The sequence below is a fragment of the Candoia aspera genome, chromosome 1 (assembly GCF_035149785.1).
Source record: "Candoia aspera isolate rCanAsp1 chromosome 1, rCanAsp1.hap2, whole genome shotgun sequence".
NCBI classification, from domain to species: Eukaryota; Metazoa; Chordata; class Lepidosauria; order Squamata; family Boidae; genus Candoia; species Candoia aspera.
Window position 1 is genome coordinate 296,012,659 of NC_086153.1, and position 21,030 is coordinate 296,033,688.

Here is a 21,030-nt window from a genome sequence, read left to right on the forward strand (position 1 = left end):
AGTTTTCCAGTGGATCCATTTCAATCTGACCATTTGGGAACTCTTGGGTTCTGACCAACCTAAAAGGGAGGCTATCTAAAGTTCCAATTATTTGGGAAGGCAAATTCAAAATTTGAATTTCTGATACCCAATAATGAGAGGACTGAATGGTAAAGCAGGTTCTTTTTTGTTTCCATAGCTGAAAATATGCATTAAAGAAAAATCAGAGGTCTTTTTTTAACATTATTGAATGCTGTATTTTAGCCTTTTGGAGTTTTTATTGTCAGTTCTATCAATTCTATGCAAAATATATTTGAACTGAACTATTTTTCTCTGTAAATTCCCCACCTTTACACCGAGCTGGTTGTTTCTGTGATCCCTCCTCTTCTGATGTTTGTCACGCAGCCGAAACCAATCTCTCTCTCCCTCCCTCCCTGAAGTTATTCGGGTTCTTCTTTTTCTTCTTTTTTTTCAGACCATTTGATTTTCCCAGAGTTGATTTTTTTAAAATTCTGTAACATTTCTTCTTCAAAGTTTCCGCCCACGTGACTTTCAGTCAAGTCCCCTGCGGCTTCCGAGAAACCACATCAGCGAAGCCCTAAAGGGAGGCGAAGACCCGCGCGAGATGCATTGGTCTGAAGGCCGAGGAACGTAGCCGCTGGCAGGCGCGGTGGAAGGAGAGCGGGGAAAGCGGCCGGCCGGCCGGCCCAGCCACCGGGGAAGACAGGGAGAGGAAGAGTCCAAGCTAAAGGAAAAGGCGGGGAAAGGCTGCGAAGGCCTGAAGGAAGAAGGAGCGGGAATCGACAGGCAGGGGGTGCTGTGAGCCATGCCCCATAGCTCTGACAGCAGTGACTCCAGCAGCTTTAGCCAGTCCTCTGCATCCAGCAAACAGGTACTGTGCGGCCACTTTCTGTCGATTTAATGAGACGCTTAACGGAGGTTTATTTCTAGCAAGGCTCCAGTACCCGGGAGGAGCAGCCTAGTGGAGTTCAACAGGTGAAGCTTGCCGTGGCATAAGGATCAAGGGACGGGGAACTCTTCACCAGCTCTGTGCCTCCCCTTTGAATCAAACTGACCACCTTGGTTCACGGGAAGGCAGAAGTTAGAGATGGACAACAGTTCCCACAATTCCAGCCAGCTAGGCTGTCACAGTTGTAATTCTGGGGCTTGTGGTTCTAACATCTGTAGAGGGCTACTGGCTGGGAAAGGCTGGTCTAACGGAAGATTTCTGAGTGGTTTGCATTAGAATTGTTCAGCTCCAGCAAAAAAGAATTGTGCCTTCCTATCCAAAATTACCTTCTGTTATGAGGAAAGCTGTGGGTGACCCAGTTTTTCTGCAAGGGGTTAGAAGCTGATCAATACATTAAAAGGTGTTAAGGATGGGCTTTTTCCCTACTGAGAGACTGGTAAGTTTTCAAATACTGAAATATCAACTTTTTGCCTTCTTAGGAATGGGATCTTAAACTTGAAAAAATACTTTAGCTGGATGCAAAATGCTGTTAGGTTTATATATTAAAGAGGAGGAAGAAAATTCTACAGGACTATACAGCTAGATGATATCAATGAGAGACAATGAAATTACATCACAAGATTTTTAAAATCATGATTATTTGGGATAGAAATTCTGGTTTCTTACATCAAACCCAATGCAATATATATCTAGTGAAAGGTAGAGGGTACATACATACGTACATACCCATTATGTTATTCTCCTTAAGCAAAGTTATGCAGTGCGCAGAAAAGAAGTAAGAAATAGAAAGATAAAGAGATTAAAGCAAGAAGATAAGAACAGATAATGAAAGGAAAGAGCTAAAACTAGGTTATACAAACATTACTCACTATACCTCTCCATATCCTTGCAAAGCTTCCTTAGTTTCATTAGGTTCATATTCTGCTTCTTACCTTGCCTTTTGTTCTTTAAGCTACACATTTCTCTCTTTTCAAGGATCTCAGCTCCTTCCAACCATGACTTCCTTGGTGTGTTCAACACCCCCCATTAATTCATCATGTTATCTGTTCTTGTTTGAATGTACATATTTCTTAAATACCCCTTTCCTACTGCATTCAACTTACTTTTGTGTTTCTCCTAACATACCCAAGTTTTACTTCCATAAACCAAGTGGCAGAAGCACACTTTTATATGCAGCTATTTTTGCTTCCCCCCGCCCAAATATTCATTCACAACAAACCATGTACTGTCTATTCCTTTCTATCAGCATTTGCATATCTTAAAATTTCTCCATCTTTTCCCCCAACTTGGTATACATTCTACCAAGGTATACACACTCATCTACTTGCTCTAGTTTTTTTACTATTTATGTATCATTTGCAATCATTCATTCCATTTTCCCTATCAAACACAACTAATTTAGTTTTTGATACATTAATTTTCAGATCCATACTTATTACACCTTACAGTCTATTTGCTGCAAATAATCTGGGTTCTCAAGCAACAACACAGCACCATTTGCATACAAAAGTTGTATACATACATTCACATCTCCCACCAGCACACCTCTACAATCACCACAGGTTTTCTTTCCTTGATTGATTAATTGATTATTTGCCATCAAGTTGGTGTCAAATCTTAGCAATTACTTAAATAGATCTTCTCCAGGATGATCTGCCCCATCCTGGCCCTTCAGGTCTTTCAACAGTGCACCCATCACCTGTTTGTCTTCATATATCATACATACCTGGTCCATACATTTCAAATGCATCAGTTTGGAAAAGTATGTCTGCATTTCAGGAATCTTCTGATGAGATGAGGAAAGTACAAAGAAGAGAAAAGAATCGCATTGCAGCTCAGAAGAGTCGGCAGAGACAGACACAGAAAGCAGATCACCTGCACTTGGTAAGTGTTTCTGTCATCTTCATCTGGATTTCTGGGCCTTTCTCTTCAGAAGGCACTCAAGGCAAACAGCCAGTGTTATGATAAAAATCTTTCCTAGATTCTTCCAAAACTCACTGAGGGTAGAGGTAAATCAAAGTAGAACTGTGGCTGTTGTCTATGTAAACCAATTGACAGTTAATGAGAATTCAGGCCTAACATGCACATCCAGCTTGGCCTAGCAGTAAACACACCCATGGGCATCTGCTGGTTTGGCTTGTGAATGGATGTGATTTACAAACTAGTTAACTAAGCCACAAACAATATAATATAATTACCATAATATCATATATAATCCAAATATGGAAGTCTGACAGCCTGTGGCAGTAATTTAGAGAACTGCTTGACCTATACAACTGTGAAACAGCAGTAGCTTCTCCAACACTTTGCCTGGCTGCATTGAGGCAGTCTTAAGGTTTCCTGAGTAGCACCTGGAGATTGCACCAACTGCTCAGAGCTTTTGGGAATGGGTGGCATACCAGTAAAGTAAATAAATATACAAAATGTGGTAAAAAATTGCTAAATTTTAATGACACACTTTGGGGGGTTGGGAATGCTTTTAAGGCTGGAAATGATAACATTTCCTTCCCTGGGATTTCCCATTCCCATCTTTAAAATTTCCAAATGCCAAAAATGGCCGACATTGGGCTTTTTTTGTTTGGGAAAAGTTGAAAATAGAAATGGGAATAATTTGCCAGAGGTCACTATTTCCCATTCCCTAAATGTCAAAATGTAGATTAAAAAAACCTCAGCCTCATCCCTTTAGATGACATCACTTCCTCAGATGGTCTTCTGTAACCTCCTAGTAGGTCAAACTTGTGGAAATCTGAGGGTTGTGAGATGACACCCTCTTGAGCTTTTCCCATCTACTCATTTATATTTATCTTTGTGAGAAAGAGGTCTTGAGATTCATCAGAAGCCCCAAAGGGCACCAACATTCTCCTACTCCACGTACCCCAAATGATTTCCACATCTGGTCAGTGTGCTACTGCAGTGCTATCTGGTCAACAGCTAATCTATGCCTAAATGTTGATGAAGATTATCTTAAAGAAAAAGTGTGCTACAGTATATTGTTTATACCGGACAAATGTAGCATATAATGCAACCTTCCCCAGTACTACGTTTGTATTTTCCAGCAGTGTTTGATTATAACTCCCATAATCTGTTGGCCATGCAGCCTGGGGATGATGCAGGCAGTATACCAACTTAGTAGAAAAGCTCTAGGCTATGGAAGCTGGTACAGGGTCTCCAGTACTGAAGAAGTAGGAACTGTAGCACTTGTTTCAATCATACATTTTATTTATGATTCAAAATATGTATGTGTTTATTCTCAGGGGAATTTTATCTCTTGGTAATATTTAGGGGGAGCCCAGCAGGCAAATCACTAGATCCTTTGAACTTTAGAATAGTTGTTTCTGTAGAATCTACAGTGCTAATTCCAGCTCACTGAAATACATTTTATATGCGTAGGATCATCTACACTGAAACTCATTAAGAGCTTGGGTCTTCCATTCCATATTATGTTATACATATGGAAAGATAATGAACTTGGGCACCATAGCACATGTGGAAATACTATTGTTGAACACTGTGTGAGAGTGCTAATCCTATTTTTTGCTCCTCAAGTCCTCCCAGAAAGCCGGAGTTACATGGAGGGTGTGCCTCTCATTCTTGGGGTTTCTGGAGATAACATAAAAATTGAATGCTGTTGCCTAGTTCATATAAGTAGCAGTTGGATTGTCAACTCTTCTTTGGCTGATCATTTCAAGAGTTAAATGAATATTGTGAGGGTGTGCAACCATCTTTGTATTTAAAAAAAACCTCTTATGCATAGAAAACATGATCTCATGGGAAAGTGTTCCACCCTGTACTCTCTCTTTTATATGATGGCTTTGAGTGTGGAGAGCATCTTTTGCTTTGAGGAAGCATTTGGTCATGTGACTCCTCACAAGCAGTTTGAAGTGGTTCACCCAAGAATGGTTTTAACCCCTCATATGCTTGCTTTTGACTGAACTCAGCTTGCAGACTGACCATATGCAAAATTATACATGTTTATGAATAATTTCAAATTTTGTGGTTCTCCTTTAAAGGGGGCTGGGGATAATTGCTGAGGTTTATCGCATGTGATATAGCCCTTATCTGAGAGCTATGAGCTTGCTGGGGAATTTGGCAGCTTGCCCTTCAGAAGATCGTCCTCCCCTAATCCAAGTGAATAACAACTGTAAACATCTCTTCTGCACATGTAGAAACACCCTCATACACAAAAGGCCTCAAATCCAGAGATGGCCATGTGGGGAAGACCTCTGTTATAGCGTACTAGCCGTCTTACTCTATAAAAGCTGGCTTGCTTTTGAGTAAAGCCTTGGGGAGAACAGCCAAGATTTCATCTGATGAATTTCTACATTAGACTGCCTCTTTCCCTGCAGCTGCTGAAAGACACAAGCAAGACTTTCGTCCTTGTTCAGTGTCAAGTTTCCTGTGTCAGGTGGTTTTTCTAACCAGCGATGGCAGTTATTGACCCCCTCCTGTTCCCCCAGGCCTTTGCTCTCAGGGGTCAGGATGTATGTGGCTTAGGCTGAGGAAATGCAAGTGCCTGATGAGGGCTTGGTGAGAGGCAGTAGGAACGTCTGCAGGATATGTTGCTGTCATTTCTCATAAGTTGCTGGCTGGGGCAGAATGCAGCTGAGTGCAGAAAATGTCATCTGCTGACACAGCTAGGTCTGCTTCCCTCCTTGGGTTTGCCCAGAATGTGAGTTTACAAGAAAAACATCAACCTGGAAACTCTGTGATGTTATTACAGAGAAAGATGATGAACCCAACCCCCTTTTCCCATTCTCAGATGTTGATGCTGTTTCTTAAATACTACAGTCGGAAGCCGGATTAAAAATACAGGCAGGTTAACCAAACTAATGGTTGTATGGTGGCAAGAGGGAAGATCTGTGGTTTGACCATAACATGTGGGAAATTTGTTTTCTTTGTAAAATTGGTGCAAGGTGGTGGAAATTGAAAATTCTGTTCTTGATAGCGTCTGTTTCTTTCTTTGAACTTGAGGAGAGGTATACCTAGCCAATCCTGGCTAACTGTGAAAAAAGCTAAGCAGAATCATCTGGTTAGCACTTGAACAGGAGAGCACCGGATAATCCCAGGGCTGTAATCTAGACCAGTGTTTCTCAACCTTAGCAATTTTCAGATTGGTGGACTTCAACTCCCAGAATTCCCCAACCAGCATGGTTGAGTTGAAGTCCACCATCTTAAAGTTGCCAAGGTTGAGAAACGCTGGTCTAGACCAAGAAGTAAAAAAAAATTGTGGAAGATGGTAGTGGCAAGCCAATTCTGTATTATTTCCAAGGAGACTTAAATGGGATGTCCAGGAAGTCACCAGGAACTGAAGCCTGGCTTGTGGGAGTCTTTACCATTACCTTTTTGCGGTGTAACAAATGGTGCTTATTGGTTACTTATTCGGAGTTCTTTGTTTGCATGAAAGTTTGAGACATCAGTCAGTAAACCAAGTAAGGCAGGAGTGCCAGAAGTGTCTGGGACAGCCTGCAACAACTCCAGGGATTCCAAAATTTTCCTTCCATGTTATCTATTTGCCTTGCTCAAACCCCTGTGCTCCCTGCTTCATAACCTTGCCACTTCTGGTTGCATCCCCTGCCTCTTCTGTTCCTGGCTCTGGTTGCTCAACTCCCTGCTGTGTTCTTGCCATCTCTACTTGCTCCCCATTACACCTGGAGCACTCAGGCCCTTTGCTCCCCATGCTCTCTAGTGTGCTTCTGGCCACTGTCCTTGACCTTTCCCATTGCCACCACCCCACCCTCTGCCCCCTTTTCCCAAACTGCCCCTGGGCAAGTCTCCCTGCTGCTCTCTCTGTTCTCCTGATCGACTTGCCTCCATGCTACCCTCCTGACCACAGTCATTTGGTCTGTATTTGTTTTCAAGTATTTATGTCAGTGCAGTTACATTTAAGCTTCTATCTGTATGTATTCATTTTCTGTTCTTACTTAGGTTACATTTATTAGCATGCCCCCCTCCCAGGAGAACACCCACCCCACATGCCTGTAAAAAGCAAGTGTGATTTCCAATCCACAGAACTTATGCACCTCTAAAATGAGGACATTGTCATGCTTATATGCCCAGTTCTTGAAAACAGGCTTTGGGCTGCCTCATTGTTACCTGCTTGTTCTATTCATCCATTATTATTTCTTTTTCCATTCAGTCGTGTCCAATTCTTAGAGACCGCCTGGACAAATCCCTGCAGTTTTCTTGGCAAGATTTTTCAGAAATGGTTTGCAATTGCCTGCTTCCTAGGCATGAGAGAGAGTGCCTGGCCCAAGATCACCCATCTGGCTTTGTATCTAAGGTGGGACTAGAAGTCACAGTCTCCTGGTTTCTAGCCTGGTGCCTTAACCACTATACCAAACTGGCTCTCCATGATTATCAGGATATTAACTAAAAGTATGTGAAACAGCAAATCAAATGAGTTCTTGATAGCTGATGAAAGATGCAATCTATCCTCACTTTCCCTATGCAGATGGCCTTATGGTGAAGCAAGACTGCCCCTGTTTCCCATAAGGGATATTCACATAAAGGCCTCAGCAGCAATTCCCTTGAAAAATAAGTCCCTTTAAGATTGTAATACTGACTTCTACCAATCTTAGAAGTGATTATGCCACCTTCTGAGAAGAAAATAATTCTTGTGTGCCTTATCCTCTCCTCATCTTTAATGCTGGTTCAAGGAACAGGGATCAATCATGTTGCTCTAGTTGATTTCCTTTGCAGGAAACATGATACTGAATAATGTTGCTAATCTAGGCAGATCTGGAAGGGAGTCAAGTTACTTCTAGGGGTGGTTACTTGCATATTATCAGAAAAGAGGAAACTATCATCAAAAAAGCAAGGCAAATGGATGTAGATTTGCATAAGTTTGCATATGCTTGTCTAAATGCATATTGAGAAATAGATGTATATTAATTAGAATGAATGGAACACATCTCACCATCTTAATGAAGACTGTGGCCAAATGATAGGCATGCATGCTCAGACAATCTCAGATGCTTAGTGTAGGTGGGTAACTTGAACTTCAGGGGCCCAACTCTCCCTTTTTACAGTTCTTTAGACTGGATTTGGACCAAAGTGGTTTTCAGTCCATAAAAATAGGGCACTGGAAAATAGGACATTACTTATTTTTTGAAAGTGTTCATTACTAAATACGTCATGTGTAAGCGTGTCTCACATCTGCATTGTTTTGCTATTGGCTATTGTATGCCTTGGATGTTTTCTAATATTCACTGGTGTGTCATCTATTGAACTGTGGCCCTTAGCCCACTTGCAGTTTAACAGTAATATTAGGACACTCTGGCAGCCCTATTTCATAATGTAGATGGTCTAATAATAGTAACAGTGGTGTTTGTTAAAGGAGCCACAGTGTGTTGGTAGAGAGCAAGAGGGGACTGTGTGGTGGGAGGGAGGTTGAGTTTGTCCATTTTGCAAGGATCATTTGGGAGGTTGGTGGGGCATATGGAAGGAAGTTGGCAGAAGGGGGTGCCACTGAGATGGTGATGGGCAAATGAGGATATTTTGGAGGTAAAGGGCAGGCTGTCCTCAGGGAAGAGGAATTGGAAATCTCAAACTGGTCCCCACTTCTAATCCCCTACCTTCTTCAAGGTACTAGGTAACAGAGTCAGAGAGCTCTGGGCTCTAGCTAAATGCCAGGTCTTTCCCTAGTATGGCTCCCCTCATTCACAACCTGGATGGGGAGTAACTCCATGGAGATATGCCCATCTGGGTTCCAGGTATTGCAGCAGGTATGACTCCAGGCAGGGTAGCAAGAGTGGCTCTGGTCATCTGGGAAATTATGCAGAGTCAGATTCCCTTTTACATATAACTGGGTACAAAATCTTGGTTATGCGGTTGGGCTTGAGGGACAACTTGGGGGTGACCTACCTACTGCACAGCAGCATCCTTGCCTGAGCTGCTAGACCTCATTGTGGGGTTGGTCTTGGTGTGCCCCAGGCGTTTGGTGCTTGGGGATTTCAATTTACCTTCCCCAGGATGGGGGGCAGCTTTTACATTTTACATCATGAACTTGACTCATGCAGGAGACTATCTAGTAGAAGTGATGTGAGGGTGATAGATATTTCTGTCAGTCCTTTGTCATTTATTTATTTATCAAATTTATATGATCATGGTCAGATCATACTCTAATTTCTGTAGAATTATACTATGCCACAAGCCTCCATGGGTAGAAGGGCCTATTCAATCAGTTTATGCCCCAGGCACCTAATGGATCCCGTAGGCTTTCACGGGGCACTTGGGAAGTTTCCTGAAATGGGAGGCATTCTGTAGAGTGCCTGGTTGACCACTGGGATAGAGGGTTGACAGCAGTGCTTAATAGGACAGCTCCAGATTGGCCTCTCTTTGCTGGCCATCCAGAGGTATCCCTTCATTTATCAAGGAGTTCCAGGAGATGAAGTAGCAAAGAGATACCTAGAGCAACACTGGTGTAAAACAAAGAACAAATGTGACTAAACAGGGGTTAGAGCTTAAAGTCAAGCCTACACTGGCAGCAATAACAGTGCCAGAGGGAGCCTACTTCTCCACTCTTACTTCATCTGTAGATAGTCACCCAGAACTTTACCCAAAATTGCCTGATCTTTATTGGATAAATCTGCCCCAGAAGATCTGCTACACAGCTGTTGTGAAGAATTTGCTCAGCATCTGGAGGATAAAATTGCTCATGGTGGTTCAGAATTGGACACCAGCTGGGCAGGTCCACCAGAGATGGCAGGGGCATTGTCTGGTGTGGTTACCCAGGATAGAGTTTGAGTTCCTGAGGAAGTAGACAGGGTGCTTTGTATCATTAGTTCAGCCACCTATGGACTTGATCCCTGCCTCAATTAGTTAATGAAAGCTGCCAGGGAGGTTACAGAAGTCCGTATTTAAGCAATGGGGAATACACTTGAGAAGGAGAGATACTTGCCTCTGGCCTTGAAAGACTGATGGTACTTCTGTTCCTCAAGAAGCCATTGCTTGACCTGGTTGTTTTAGACAACTACTGTCCAGTCTTCAACCTCCCCTTTTGGGGAAAGATAGATGAATCCTAGAAGAAATGGGTTATCTGTGCCCTTATCAGTCATGATTCACACCAGGGTATGGAACAGAAATAGCATTGGTTGCCTTTGTGGATGATGAGACTGGGATAGGGGAGTGTGACCCTCCTGTCCTGCTGGATATCTTGGGAGCTTTTCATATAATTAACCAAGTTATCCTTTTGGACCAGCTTTGAGGGATAGGCAGTACCATTTTATGGTGGTTCTGCTTCTGGAGGGCTTTTTTCAGTTGGGGGGTGGGAAAGGTCAAGTCCACAGGAGCTGGGATATGGAGTGCCATAGGGGTCAGCCCTTTCTCCACTAGTGTTTCTACATGAAATTGTTGGGACAGCTTATAAGTTGGCATGGAGTGAGGTATCAGCAATATGCAGATCATACCCAGTTTCATCTCTCCATCTCTGGAAAACAGGATATGTGCTTGAAGTCCTGACCCAGTGCCTGGAGGCTATGAGGGGATGGAGAAAAACAGGTTCAGATTGAATCCCAGCAAGATAGAATGAGTGTGAATTTGAAGTCCTACTGAATCTGGAAATATTCTATCTTTAACTCTAGGTGGGGCTGTGCTCTCCAGTACAGAGGTGGCTCACAATTTGGGAGTTCTTCTGACTCACAGCTCTTGCTCACTGTGGCCAAGAGAGCTTTCACACAATTCTATTTTGTGTGCCAATTGCAATCATTCCTGGATTAAGGAGCTTTATGCACAGCCCTTCATGTTCTTATTACTTCTTGATTTGACTCTTTCAATTCACTCTATAAGGGGCTGCCACTGAAGACCATTCAGATGAGGAAGAGAGGGCTTGCTGGGGGTCCCCTCTTTAAGGAAGTGCCACCTAGAGGGACCCCGGGGATGATGGCTCCCCTTCCATGGAGCAGCTTACCCCTGGATATCTTACAGGGCTTCCCTCCCACCACACCTTTGGGCTTCTGAAGGTCCATGAAACCTGTCTCTTTAGGAAGACTTTGATGGATATGGTAGTTTAGCCTACCCCCAGGCTAATCTTCAGGGATAGGCTAAGGTCTTTTTTCTACTTAAGTTGCCATAGAGTTGTAGATGTAAAGTTCATTGCATTTACTTGTTTATTCACTCACTCACTCACTCATTCAAGTTATATGGCTACCCACTTGTCAAATCAGCCTTGAATAGTCACTGAGAGATTCCTGATGGGAACTGCCTTTGTCTTAGGAAGGGGGATGGGAAATACATAGCATTAGCTATTCATCAGCCAATCAGCATCCAATCTAATTTCCCCTGCCTCACCAAAAAGGACAATATATTGTAATAGTCAGCTAATACCATAATGAGCATCAGGACAGAATTTCATTATCCCTGGCCAGATATCCCTGGAGTCAGTTGAGGCCAATGGTGTACGAAGTCAGTCAATCAATTGTACACGCATACATCCAGGATTGAGTTATGTTAGAATCCCTGGTGAGGAAAAGCTCTTTGATTAATAATTCAGGTGTCACAGTCACAGAAAATGGAATGTTTTAAGAATCACCTTACTGAAGAGGCTTGCAATAAAGATCCTCTTAGTATGAAAGGAAGGGAGGGTCTCGCTGATTTACTGTATTTAACTCTATGATACTGTGAAGGATTATTAAAAGCTCAAAGTGCACCATTAATTTCAGAGCTTTGATATAACACAGTTAGAATTTTCATATCTGGGACTGGACTAGATCTTGTTTTGATTGATTGCCTACATACATTTCCTGTGGTGGGGTCTAAGGCTTTTACAGTACTCTTTCTTGATTTTTCTGTTCCTTTTCCTTCTTTAAAGGAGAGTGAAGACTTGGAGAGACAGAATGCTGCTTTGAGGCGGGAAATCAAACACCTGACAGAGGAGCTGAAGCACTTTTCCACAGTGCTGAATTCCCATGAGATTCACTGCTCGATTCTCCAGACACAACCCCCAGCACCTTCAGAGGTGATTTTTACCCCACTTGCTTTTCCTCAGAGCCATATCAGCTCCCCTTGTTTCCAACACTGATTATCAACCACCTGGACTGGAAGAAGCTTGGATTCCATACCCAAAAGAGGGAGATGAGGTCTCTCACTTGGACAGCTCTGGGTATCCCGTTGTCTCTGCTGACCAGAATGAGGAGTAAAAATGTCTTGGATTTGGCCTTGGGCTGATATCAGGACCTAGGAGAGGTGTTTCTGGAAAGGGCTTGTGTTGGTGACTGAGATCCAGAGAACAAGATAACCACGTAGTTCTGTTATTTGCACTGAAGTACTGCATACCAAAGTGTGTTCCTTTGCAAAAATATATGCTACTGGCTCTACAAATGGTGACACTCAGGAAGTGGCTGAAAATATTTCATTGTTTTCCAAAATAAAGTTTCTTTTAAAAAAAACCCCACACATTTTATTTTAAAGTCTGAGTTTTGCTTTCATTTCTATCAACTCCCCCTGCCCCAAAAAACCCAACCCCCCTAAACCCTTAAGAAACCAGGCAAGGAAAACACTAGGAATTGTAGAAATCTATGAGCAAACATTGGTTGTATTTGCACAGCACAGCACAGCACAGCAAACCACAAACCACACAGCCACGTTTTAGCTTAGTGTGTTCTGCAGTCCCAGACTAACTAATTTGCAGTTAGTTTATGGTTCAGTGTGTGTTGTGTAAACCTAGGGAATTGGGTTAATTCTATTAACTGATTCACCGTGGATGCATTGTATGAATGCAGCCACAGCATTACACTAATCATATAATTAGCAGGTGGCTGTTTGTCCCTTTACTAAATGTTAGTTATGAATGCAAGGTGGGGATGGGCGGCAACCAGGACTGCAGGAGCTATGAGACAAATATTAACTCTTTGTCCCTTTCCTACTCTGGATTTAGAACTCCATAGCTATCCTATTATTTGTTCTGAAAGAAAATGATTCTGCATGATACAGGGTTATAAAAGCTACTAATCATATATAATATATAAAGGATGCAAATTGTGTGGTCCATTAATTGATTTGGGAGGTGCATTTAACCATCTACATATGGTAGCACTATGTGATGTAGGAGTCAGAATTAACATCCGTTTACACTGTTGAAAGAATTATATAAAAGCACCAGAAATATGTTTTCCCCAGCTGACTTTTAGTCCCTTCAGTGTATTATCACAGTTGACAGATTCGTGCATTTAGAGGTAGCATGTATAATTAACGCTATGCACAAGATTTCTGTGTTTATTAAAATTATTAAATTCTGAATGAGTACAGTTTTGTTTCCACTGTAGTTAGTTGATCTCAAAGCTAATCTTGCCATTCTCAGGAAAGCTAGAGGCTCTGGTGATTCTGAATTGCAACACAGTTTAATAAAATAACATAGGCACATTTTTCTTCCAAAAGGGATGCTGTGAGAAGCTTTGATAAACAAGAGAACATGTTGTCCCTTGTGTGTTTTGGAGAACATATTCCACTGCTATACAAATACCTATTACCATCAGGGGGTTATTTCTAGTAATCTGAAAATAATTTGTCCAAAAACATAGGGACAAATGCTGATGGAAAACCCCATGAAATACCCCTTGGTTGGGTTTTCTGGCCTATTTTGATAGCTGGGGAACTTTACAAAAGGATGGCTAGTAAAAAGCCCAGATAGTTAGATAGCTTGCCAGCTAGCCATAGCCACACTCCTACTTTGGGTGGGATCCAGGTGGTGACATGTTCTCAGATCCTCTGTGGCATGAGAAATCAGAGATCCATGGTAAATTATGATCATTCTAAGGGAAGAGCCTCTTGTAGAGTTCATGACTGTTGGTCATGAACTAACAGGAGAATCTGAATGAATGGATAAAAATGTAAGCAAGTGATGAGTGGCAAAATTATCAGTGGAGGAAGGGAGGCTGAAAATGAATTCAGAAATTTGTGGATGGTTAATGTATGCTCAATTTAATACCATTCAATTCTAAAACCTGTGTGGGAAGATGATTTCTCACTGTCATTATCTGACTCTTAGTATGAAGGCTTTGGAATCAGCAATCAAAAACAATTTCAGTTCAGTTCTGGGAAACATTGTTAAAACCAGTGTATAGTGTCCATCCATGAAATCACCAAGATGCTTTCTGTTCCATCAAAGTGGTGGAGAAGTGGTAGAGAACCTGATCCATTTCTATTCATGTGACAACTGTAAAGAACATTTGGGGAAGAAGTTTAATAAACTCTTGTTACAGGTCAAAGTGTCTGATACTGTGGGCACTTCTGTCTCTCCCCAACAGAAATAAGTTTTTAACATACCTGTCAGCCCTTTGAGATAAGCTAGGTCAAGAAACAGGATTCCAGAAATGCTACTTTTTTGTTGTAAGGTATATTAACAGAAACATGGAAGCCTGCCCAAGTTTCTCTTTGTCTCATTTCATACTAAACAAGATCAATGCAGTGTTATTCTGAATTCTTTCTTATACTTCCTTCTATCTCTGGTCTGTGTAATCATTTCTCCAAATCCCTTCTGAACAGTTTGCTCCTTCTTTCCCCTTGAGAGAGAGTTATTATTTTCCCAAGGTCAGCTCTAAATGTCTTTACAATATCAGACATTAACTAATATGTTACTTGGAATAATAAATAGTGACTGTGTTCTTGGAAGACAGTAGAAATCTTACCTGGCAGGATTGGATATCAGAGCTATGGAATTTATCCATGTCCAAATAATTAACCCAAATTATTAGAAAACTGAAAAACTTGAATAACAAAGACGTATTTAAGAAAGAATAGTCTCCTTTTAATTTCTTTTACATGCATCATACACAAGGAGGTACTCCCCACAATCTATTATTTTGGAAAACAATTTTATAAAATAACACCTATTATTTTCAGTTTATACCACCAGATTTCCTTGTTTTCTGCTTTTTGTATTTGTATGATAGATTTTATGTAATGGACTTACTTCAGTTTTTATTTTAATACAGTTTCAACTTAAAAAGCAACAGCATTGAATCTGGTCAAAATTGGAATAGGGTTGTCATGTACCCCCATCTTTCTGATATAATTGGGATCAAGACCAGGATAAATGAGATCTCAGGAGAAGAAGAGGGAATGCTAATTGTAGTATTTATACTATAAATACTACCAAAGCTTCCCTGCTTCTTGATTTCATCTGGCCTGCTGAGAAAGAGATTTAGTACTCAACTCTTGAACAAGGCTTAGTGATAGTGGATTGCAGTAATTCTCGCACTCTTAAAGGACACCTCATTCAGGAAGCTATAGCCAGAATCCTGAGTAGTGTCATTCCAGTACTACACACCAAAATCACACACAGGGCTGCAGAGTACTTGGAGTCCAAACAGGAGCCCATGACTCTTGGTCCAGCATCCATCTGATGGAATAAGGTAACATCTCTTTCAATGAAGCTCAACTCCTGGTGACTTCTTTAACATATCCATGCAGTTTTCTTGGCAACAATACAAAACATGTTTGTCATTACGTTCTGGGATTTTTTCAACTTCCTTCTATCCAAGTTCTGACCAGCCCTGGCCCTACTTAGGTTTTGAGCCAAGAAGGTGGTCAACCAGGTTCTACCCCTATGAGACTCACATGGTAAACTAACTAGACTGAGCCTGCACAGTTCCTAAGCTGGGGCAAGCAACTTTTCTGAGACACAAAAAGATTTAGAAGAATGTTGAATGCTTATGGGGGGTGTGCTTACAAAATGGCTGCTTCTGGAAATAACTATGCACAAAATGGCTCCCGTGTGAGCACATCCACTCATAAAGCACCCATTTATCACAAGGTAAACTAATGTCCAGGATACTCTCTTTAGAAGAATCTTTTGAGGCCCAAAGGGAAATATGATGCTGGACTGCAGTTGTTGTTGCTGTTGCTTCTGCAGTATACCATCTTAATTTTAAAATACAGTAAATATAAGATAATACAATAATCGTTTAAAAATTGGGTAGGGCAGGAGGTGTAGAAATAATTGGGTGTCTACTTTCAGAATGTGCTTGCTGTTTTATTTTTAGATGTATAATGTAAACCAAAGCACCATATTGCATGTCAGTCCAGGTTAGTGATTCGAAACGGCAAAATAAAGATCAATACCTGCAATATAAAACATTAGAAATGTTTGAATCTGTCGTTTTCTCCACCAGGAAGATGCAGCTTTTCCCAATTATATAGGCTCTAACAGGAGTTTTAACACGTAACAAATACAAGCTTGCAAAGTTACTCTGACCCAAACTCCTAGGCCCACTAGCTTCACAGGAGGCCTATTGGCTCTGTTGTACATGCTGCCACCTATTGGCTACACTAAGAGCTACAACAGTAACATTGTACAGTAAGTAAAGTTTACTTTTTAATAGTTAAATTCTATGTGCTTTTGTTTAGAAATAAGATTTACTGAGTTTAATAAACTGACTCATAGATAAATGTGCATTTCTGATACAACACACTCAGGTCAAATACCAGTCACTTGTATTAATAATGCAGACTATTAGTTTAAGGAATAATTCTGCTTTTTGGAACACAAGTACTGAACTTTTTCTCCAGTTCTCCAGTTTAGCTAGCTTCGTATCACTGCAAAAATATTTTGATTATTATACTTTACTTTTGGCTTTGCTCCCATCATCAGGCTCACAGTTAAAAGCAATACCGTTTAAACAGGGAGGGGGGTTGCAGAAATCAGTGTCTCAGAGATACGTATCTTCATTTAGCATGCCACTCACTTCTATAACATACCAAAGCTGTTTCATTTTCATCATGCAAAGCAAAACTCTCAACCAGTCCAGTGAGTCAATAAATCAGGCATTTGCTTGGGGATAAAACAGGAGGATTAAAATGTATTAAATAGTACTAAATCTAAATGATGAGTAGGCATTCCTAGGCTGAGCTAAGCGCAGCACCAGGCTGCCTCCAAAAGTTAACCTGGGTTGGAAGTGGTTAGTACTTGGCCTGGAGATCATCAGAAAACCTCTAGGCTGGACACTAGACTGGGAAAGCCTCTTTATTTTCTCAAATAAACACATGAAGCAACCCACATTTAATTTAGATGCCTAGGGAAGATTAATGTTCTTCCAGTGGGCTTCTACTAGCTCCATGATGTACATTTCTAAGGAAAGCATTCATACTCTAACATACCCCTATAATTCTGACAAAGTCTGTTGCTTGCCCAAGGAATGTGTTTATTTGTTACCGGTCAGCCCAAGAAACCAACATTCTCGAAGCCTCCTTGCTCTCTAGCTGAGGTGACTGCGTCTTATGCTCTTGGCTCCATCAGTTGTCATACATGGTGTTTGAAGAAAACCTGGAGAATGACAATCCCAAAGATCTGCCAAGAATCTTCAATTACAGGCATGCTCATAAATATTATTATTAAAATAGAGTACTGTTTTTTCTATATTAATAGAATCTAGAATGTGGCCAGAAGGGACCTTGGAGATTATTTAGTTCAACCCCCAGCCTGGTGCTGGAATCCCCTACTGTAGCATCTCTATCAAATGGCCATTCTGCCTGTTTAAACTTCTCAGTGAAGAAAAATCCACCACTTCCCAAGATAGTTTCTTCTACTGTATTGTTGAACAGCTCTTATTATTAGAAAATTCTTCCTGATGTCCAACTAATACCTGCTTCCTTGTAATTTAAAACCATTGTTCCTTTTTGTTCTGCTATCTGGAACAACTCTGAACAATTCTTCTCTATGTGGCTGCCTTTCAGATATATGAAGACAACTATCATGTTTTCCCATAGTCTTGTCTTTTCCCAGCCAAACATACAGAACACCAACTACTCCTCATAAGTATTTCCTTCCAGGCCCCTTATTAACTTGATTACTCTCCTTTGGAAATGTTCTGGTTTGCCAATGTCCTCCCTAAAAGGGTGTGAAGAACTTGACACAGTTTTCTAGATGCTGCCTGACCAGTGCAAAGCAGAGTGGAATTATGACTTCTCTTGATCTCGACATTATGCATCTGTCAATGCAGCCTAGGATTGCATCTGCTTTTAGCTGCAGTGCATTGTTGGCTGTTGGCTCATTTATAGTTTGTGATTCACCAAATAACCCAGATCCTATTCACATGTATTGCTGCCCAGTATGATCCTGCCCCTACCCACTCATGCCTTTGATTTTTTTTCCTGTGCAAATGAAGGACTTTGCATTGTCCATGCTGAACTTCAGTTTGCTGGTTTCTGCCCATTGTTCCAGCTTGTTAAGATCTTCCTGAATCTTGATACTGCTGATTAAGGTGTTTGCTATCAGCTCATTTTTGTGTTGGCTGAAAGTTTGATAACCATAAAAATGTTCTCACCTCATTCAGATCAATATACTGAATAGCACACCACTCAACATTTCCCTTCAGCCTGATGTTCAGCCATTGACATTTCATTGGGAATGATTGCTCAGCTACCTCTTAGCCTAATAATGGAAGCATAGCCCAGCATACATTTTGCTGTCCATTTACTGAAATCTCATGGGAAGCCCTACTGAGTATTTTGCATAATTCAAGATACGCTATGTCCACCACATTCCTTGTCAACTACTGTAAACTGGTCACTCTATCAAAAAAAAAAAAAAGTGGTTTGGCCTGATTTATACTTGGTAAACATGTTCTGGCTCCTGCCAAGCCATGCATTCATTTCTAAATGCTCACAAAGAGACTGATTAATAATTACAGTAGTTCTATAGTTTGGTCAGTATCAGCATCAAGTTAACTAGTTGTCTGGTGCTCCCTAATCTTCTCTCTACTTACCTTGGGTTGCCACTAATTCCTTTTTTTTAATTGTTATGCATAGGTTTGTTTGAACACACTCCCTCTTTATGGGAAAGGCTGAAGCAAAATAAGAATTAAGGAGCTCTGCCTTCTTAGTATCCTACCACCTTCCTCTTGCAGTAGGCCTTCTCCTTCTTCTTTTTACTACTGACATATCCAAAAAACCCCTTTTTGTTGCTTTTAGCATACCTTGTGAGTCTAAAGGCTTTTAACTTACTTTCTGCTGATATTAGCTACTCACTGGTAAACTCATGGTGATTACACCCCATCTTTCATTTCTTATACACATACTTTTTATTTGTTAGGTCAATCATATCTCACTGTATATCCACAATTTATCTATCTATCTGTCTGTCTGTCTGTCTGTCTGTCTGTTCAATTTATATAGCCACCCATCTCACAAGTGACTCTGGGTGGCTTATAGCTAAAACAATAAATACCTAAAAAAGTTATCATTATTATTATTAAAAAACTTAAAATTATAAAAAAACGAAGCTAATGTTTTTCTATGGTTTCCTAAACTCCCCCCCCCCCACTTTTTTTTCTCAGTGGAATACTGTGTTTGTAACTTAGTTTTGAAAGGTTCCCAACCTTTCTGCTCTATTTTTGACTAAAGGACTTTTGTCCAAAAGGACTTTTGTCCATGGCATCCACCTACCACTTCTCTAAGCTTATTGAAAATTCTTTTTTGTTGGTAGTATCATGAAGCCCAAGATTATGTGGTCAGGTCACCCCAATTCTATTTTGTCTTCCACCAGCTCTTGCTTACTGGTTAGGATCATATCTAGGACAGCTTATCACCTTGTCTCTTCTTTACCCTTCTGGAAAATAAAATAATCATCAAGACCACTAATTCTTTGGGACTTTGCAGTCTTGACTGGGTTGATTTTTCAACAGTTTCTGTGTAGTTAAAATCTCCCAATGTGTCCTAACAGTGAGACACACACTGAGACGAGGAGTAGTTCTCTAGTGTTTATTACTGCTACATAAACTGAATCCTAACAAACTGAATAAGCGTGGGAAAAACCCAGACATATAAACCCCAAAAGCTAAGGCGGGCCTGATCTGTGTCTCTTTGAATGGCTGCTTAATTCCTCAGTACTACGCATGCGTTTTCCACCCTGGATGGGAGCCCCTTCCTGCTCGCCATCATTACTCATGACACAATGTGACTATATATCTCTTCCCAGAAAATTCTATAATCTGAGCCAGAAGAGCATCATCCAGAACTTTCACCTAATTTGGTAATCTATAGCACCCACCCTTCCACCACACAATAATATCCTTGTTTTCCTTTCCTTGTATTCTTATCCACTGAACTGAACCTTCATCCTCCAATTCTTGTAATTCAATATTCAATACATGTGCCCTTCCTTCACATAAAATGCTATTCCACCCCCGGCTCCCTTGCCTCTTTATCTGACTAAGTTCTACCTTCATATCTTGTATTCCACCCATGAATTTTATGCCTCCAGGTTTTAGTAATGTGTCGGTCTGGACAGGATTTTCTTAAGCCAGTTTAAAGTGAAGCTGGCATGACCTATATATGGCAGGTGATTGAGATGGGCCAGTAAGGTCATGGTGATCATCATAACTTCTGTGTTAATATAATTTTAAAGCTGATTTTATATTTTCCTTCATGAAACGATGCTAATTGCCCAAGTAAATGTGAATAAGGAGTAATGAACATCTAAAGTGAGGCTCTTATAAATATTTGGAATCTAAAATTATCTTGTGTAGTGCTGCTTGCATTTTCCCATGCCTTTCTTGTTTAGTCATTGCTTTGCTGATAAAAAACATGAATTTTTATGCTACCTTCCAGCATCTCAACCATAGTATTCTGAAGTTCCTCTTTTTTCAGGATGGGACTTCCCTGGACTATCTCTGCAAGAGCTTCAACATGAAGTATCACCTATTATTAGCAAAAGGATTTGTAAGACTTTATCAGAATATTTGAAGACTTAGCAAAGGCTTTTATCCCTGAAGACTAAAGGGTAATCCATAAATATTTTGCATTGGTTCTGGATTTTAAAAAAGCATCTTTCATTTTTATTTTCAGTAGATTTCATTGCTCAGCCTACTCAGCAGTAAAAATTATTTTGATTTATGAGATGAGTTGCTAACATTTATATAAGATGCTGTTTTCAAGCTTACCTCCCCCTACACCAGTTCCTTCCTTTTCATTCAGCATTCTTGGCATTTCTGGCAAATTCCATCACTGCAAGGAAACCAGTTTGATATTTGCCTTGGAATCACAACCATTTTATGGTTGTGGTTCTGTATTTGCAACATTGCCTCAAGTACTTTAATAGTTTTCCTTTGTGTCAGTATAATAGAAAATGTTGTCTAGTTCATGTACCT

General features: G+C 40.7%; 1 protein-coding gene across 1 annotated transcript; it reads left to right on the forward strand.

Annotated features, from left to right (window-relative positions):
* The first annotated feature begins 660 nt into the window (after nt 1-660).
* Nucleotides 661-12,334, forward strand: BATF (basic leucine zipper ATF-like transcription factor). Its single transcript, XM_063290126.1, has 3 exons — nt 661-871; nt 2,729-2,833; nt 11,757-12,334. Exons 1-3 carry the CDS (start codon nt 806-808, stop codon nt 11,964-11,966), a joined length of 381 nt encoding a protein of 126 aa, XP_063146196.1. The 5' UTR covers nt 661-805; the 3' UTR covers nt 11,967-12,334.
* The last annotated feature ends 8,696 nt before the right edge of the window (nt 12,335-21,030 follow it).